At 39.3% G+C, this 5,371-nt stretch overlaps 1 protein-coding gene across 2 annotated transcripts in view; it reads right to left on the bottom strand.

The window, feature by feature from the left end:
* sap30bp (SAP30 binding protein) overlaps window positions 1–5,371 on the bottom strand; it is a 19,357-nt gene that overhangs the window by 9,846 nt on the left and 4,140 nt on the right. For both annotated transcript variants that reach the window (XM_005721888.1, XM_013912918.1), the window contains exons 3-4: window positions 4,802–4,846; window positions 213–252 (exon numbers count right to left, since the gene is read on the bottom strand). In XM_005721888.1, coding sequence (XP_005721945.1) covers window positions 213–252; window positions 4,802–4,846 — 85 coding nt within the window. The remainder of the gene's footprint in view (window positions 1–212; window positions 253–4,801; window positions 4,847–5,371) is intronic.

Below are 5,371 nucleotides of genomic sequence, written 5' to 3' on the forward strand. Positions count from 1 at the left end.
TATATATATATTTATTTATTTTTATATTAAATCAAGTCCATTTTAAGAGCTTGTGGACAACAGAGGGGAATATATCACAGGCTTGGGCTAATACTTCTGTGTAGGGTCAGTTTATTGTTCAAAGTTAAAGATTGAGCACAAGGATTACTTTAATCCTTTAATTGCTGCTCTATATTCTGCGTGAGCACGTGCGAGTTCATGCGTATACTCACCAACTAGCTCCTTGGGGTCCTTTTTTTCTGCTTCTGGGATCTAGAAATCACAAGAAAAGGGGTGAGAGTGGGAGGGCAGAAAAATGAAAAAACAGGGGACATTTAGGCCTCTTTTTATCATTAGTGCTCGATGGTGGGAAATAAACGCAGCATCAGTCATAGATATTATGAGACCATGATTCCTGCTAGGGTTTAGTTGGTGAGATGAATGATCTAATCAAAGGTGTTAGATAACTCTTTATTGTCATTGCACAGCCATTGTACAATGAAATTGTACAATGGCTGTGCAATGAAATTGGAAAACTGTACAGATGAAAAAGAGAGAGCTAAAGACAAAAGCTCATTCTCTGTATACCTGAAACCTAAAAATCACAGAACCCAGAAGCAGACTTCACACACTACAGAGCAGTTTCTTAGCAGTAACAGAAGCCTGAACTGTAAATCTTAGAGAAGATTCCAGAGAACGACTTGGCTCAGCAGGAGGAGGAGTCTTGTACAGCCCTTAAAATATGCCGCCTATTGTGCCAGCATTGTGGGCATAACACAGGTTCAGCACAAAAGAACAGCACTGTTATTCACAGGAATCATGCCGTCACCTAGCAACTGCACGGGCACATCAAAGAACTGTCCTGAAGTGGGCCAAATCACAAGGTGGTGGTGGAGGAGGGAGGACGGCAGAAAGACATGTAAATACAGCAAAGAACCCCAGCAAAAAAAAATTAGACTATTTGATACAGAGCTTAAAATTAAACGAATTAATTAAAAAAAAAAAAAAAAACCCACTCATCACTTCACTGATCCTCCAGTTGGCACGGCTTCCCCTTTTAGCTCGCCCTCACAGTAAGGTCACAGTAAGCAGCTTTTGAGGACTTTTGTACAGAGAATATAAATTTAGCCGTCTCACAAGGCCACACCAAAAATATTACCACCCTTTCAGATCAACAACAGGCCCTTCTAATTTCAGCTAACTGCACATCGTCAAGCCATCTGTCTGGCATGAGTAAACACGGACTTGTAACCACACATATACCAAAAGATTATTCACTGGAGGGACGCTGATCACGTATCTACTCATTTAAGTTTTAATTACTGGAAACAGTGTAATAAAGGCCAATGCTACATTATTATAATAACAGAATATGGTGTTGAATACACCATAAGGGGGTTACTTCTAATTCTACATTTTCTTCTTTCTTGATGGGATTTCTGTGAGACAGCTGTATGAAATATCAGCTGTTAGCGTTTTGTATACATCCAGCAAACTGGGAAAAAACGATTTAAGACTGACCAGATTGCTTTAATTGTATCAGCTGTATACACAAAGCGATATGCTTCCTCGTTAAAAGGAGCACTCCACTGAACATGAGGTTCAGTCTGTTTCTCACCAGGAACAGTTCTGTGTGTGGAAGATCCACAGAAAATGGTATCCAAGTGGATTTGAACTCAGGCCTCTGCAGCAGCAGCATTTTAGCATGTGGGCTGCCCTCTTATAACAGACTCATTCAGCACTGCTACAATAGCAGGAATATTATTACTATTATTATTATTATTACTACTATTTTGTTTCCCTCTCCTTTGGGCTGCTCCCTTGAGAAGATGAAACAGTGGATCATCTGCCTCCATCTCATCCTATTACCAGCATCCTTTTTGTGTCACATAACTTTCTTTCACTACATTCATGAATGATCTCTGTGGTTCTTTTTTCAGCGTCACTGTGTCCAAACCACACAGCTCACCATCTCAAACCTTCCCCATTACTCTTGCTGTTATTCTTCTGTCCAAAATATTCCTCTTCTCTTGAGAGTGTACCTCCAGCTCTCTTAAACCTGCTCATCTGTCATCTTTCTTGCTCATACATGTCGTGCACCACCCTCACTTCCCTTCCACTTTTACATGCAGTATCACAGTTTCTCTCTTCAAACGCCACCATTTACTTTCTTTAGACCTACAAAGACAGTGAGGCTCCTTCTGATCTGTACTCTCAACACTCTCAGAAGGAAACATTGCATCTGCAGTGCAAAAAAGCCATAATGCTGCTGACTGATTGTCACGTCTCTCCTTAATCTAGCTTCAACAACTCCTGGTATGGTTCATTATCTTCAGAGCGTTTTTCTGGGCCAACCTCTTTTCGACCCTTCGTATCTGGCCTCACCTCCTCCTTGCTAATCCTCTGCACACCTTGATTCACTAACTGTCCTCCATCTGCTCTCTCATTTTTTTCCATTCATGAGATCCTCAAAGTACTCTTTTCACCTTCTCAATACACTCTCTTCTTTTGTTTATGACATTTCCATCGGTATCCTTGATCACCCTAACCTGCTACACATCCTTTCCAGCCAAGTGCTTTTCTCCTTCCTTAGTGTTCAAGCTCCAGGATCATTAACCTCAAAGGAACACTTAACACCTTAGTGCTACTTGTTAGCATGTTAAACTGGGAAAAACGAAACACTGGAGAGAATTGCCTGGATTTATAAAACCACATAGATTTTGGGTAACAGAATGAGAATTATAGTCGAGATAGTGGTTAAAAAATGTGTAAATGAAATAAATTGGTCACACCACATAAAAACAAAACTGACTTTTTCACCAGATGGTACTAGAAGGTGAGGATCCCAAAATTCAGAGCACTACTCTCAGATATGTTGGACAATAATATCTCTAAATATTTCAGAGCTCTGTCACTTATGACATTTAGTTTGTCTAATTTTTTTTTTTTAATTAACATATCCTCCAGCAAGCTTAAAAATTATGAGCAAGATTATAGAACAATCCATTTTACTGAAAATTAAAACTTCCAGGCAATTATTAAATAAGCATTACTGGAAACATAACAGATCCCCTCTTCTCAATATCTCAGCTGATCACCAACTAACAGAAACAGTGCTTTGAAATTAAGCGATAGGGACTCTGATGCACGCTCTTCAAGGAAACGTTCTCCTGTAGTAGGGGGCTCTGCTGCACAGCTATCACAGATCTAAAAAGAACTATCAACTTTATCAACAATACAAAGGCCTCACACTACAGATTATCCCCTTTATCTCCATTCCAGCAGACAGTTCCCCATGCCCGAATGTGTAAACTCAATGTTTTCTTAAGATCTCAGACTAGATCACAGTACAATCTAAAACATTAAAGGAGAACTTGGATATATCCAACCACAGTTCTTATCGACCACAACAGTCTTTGTGGTTAAATGAGGCACTGCGCACTCACAATTAAGACACGTATCACACCAACACCTAACAGCTGCCATTCACAGATAAGCCAACTGCAAACGACAATAAGTTTGAGGACAAAGTGAAAGCTAATATAAACATTCACTCTCTTTTTGGGTTTCTAAATCTAAACCCAAATATTAGCCTGTTGACCTAACATCTGCTTATGCAAACTACACTGCTGCTAGATTTCACCACAGAATTTCTAGCAAAACCAAAATGAGTAGTATCCTATTGCTTTATAACAATATCTTAGTGATGGTAACAAAAGCAAGAAAACACATCGAGGCTTTAAACTCTCTCTCCCAACGTAGCCAAAATTACACGACAACCTCTGTTTTTAATGCAACTGCTCACAAAAGGTATTTGCAGCAGGTTTAAATAACACTACTAAACACATGGGCACGTTTCCAAAGTAGTTGGGATGCTTTGTAAAATAAAAACTGTCCCTTGCACACAGACATTCTCCAGATTATATGAATATACTTTAAATGGTCAGATATTCATTGTAATCTCTCTGAAGGTTTACTCCATTTAAATCAAACTGGTTTTCTTCTGCCTTACTTCAGTTCACTTGTGCAGATGTGAACATGGTAATCACGCTAGTAAAACAAATCGACTGCACTGAGACCCTTTGGAGGAGGTGGTCTCAGTCTTCATTTATGGTGTGAATAGGATTCTTATGTTCTATAGTGAATAAAATACGGGTTAACGAGAGCTGCAAATTTTTTTAAATTTTCATTTTGCACCACATCCCAACAGAAGAAAGTGAAGTATTTCCCTACAAAGTACACAGAATATGTTTCATTAACTTTCCTGGAAATGTTTCTCTTCCATGGCAATAAAGCTCTACATGTTGATACACGCAGCACTGAGAAACCACATCATGAACCACAGTTATCATTACCATACTGCAATGTCCTTTCATTGCCATCACTTCATGATGTGGCATAACCAACAGGCAAAACTCACAAAATCCCCTCAGACAGCCATCACAGAAATGTTGTAAATCAAAGCCTCAGTCAAGCTATACATCCTCTGCCAAACAGTGCAGCAGGAAGCTGGCACACCGTCTGGCTCATACAGTTTGAAAACACATACAAAGGTGTGGTTAGTATGGTGTGAAGGTCCAAGTAGTGTGCTTTACAGAATCAACACGGCTGGTTCGCCTCTTCACTTTAAGCCACACATGAAGATGCATCAGTGACTCATAGCGTACTTCAAATCCATGAACCCACAGCACCATCTAGTGAATATGCTCTATCGCTGCATGTTGTGGCCGCCAACGCTGTGCTTCAGGTTAGTCACAAAACAGAATGACAAACTAATCAGGCTTAATCACTAAATCTAATCAATCCCACAGTGTTCAAATACCTCAAAGTCATCTGCGTCCCTCCCCTCGTCAGATTCGTCCACTTCCTATAAAAACAAAAATGCAGAAGGTTAACACTGTAAGGGGCAAAAAGGAAAAGAGACCATAATGGGGAGCCAAGCAGCAGGACCAACAGCCAGCACTGGGCTGAAAGCCTATTAGTCAACTATTTCATCTACAAGTGGGCCTTAAATAAAGCATTTCTGGGAGGTTGTAAGGCTGACTGTGATTTCTAGCAACTTAAGCAAGGCTCGCAAAATTTCAAAATCTCTGGTAGCCCTTTGAGCGGGCACTCTTCAGTTTTTGGTAGCCCAAAATAAATTTAGGTAGCCCGAATAAAAAAAAAAAGAGAGCAATTTTTTTATGTTTTGTTTCCGTTACAATATTATACATTAAAGTATAATATTGTAACAGAAACAAAAATTAATCAAAAAATTGTTAAAATACAAATCACAACAACTGTATAAAAATTACAATCATCAACTCAAATACTTGGTTCTCATTGAACAGAAATTTCTATGAACTTGTAAGAACTGTGTAGGACATGAATCAGTCTGTGTCAGATCCTGAAT

Source organism: Pundamilia nyererei, unplaced genomic scaffold (genome assembly GCF_000239375.1).
Source record: "Pundamilia nyererei isolate P.nyererei 1_Seehausen unplaced genomic scaffold, PunNye1.0 scaffold00005, whole genome shotgun sequence".
NCBI lineage: Eukaryota > Metazoa > Chordata > Actinopteri > Cichliformes > Cichlidae > Pundamilia > Pundamilia nyererei.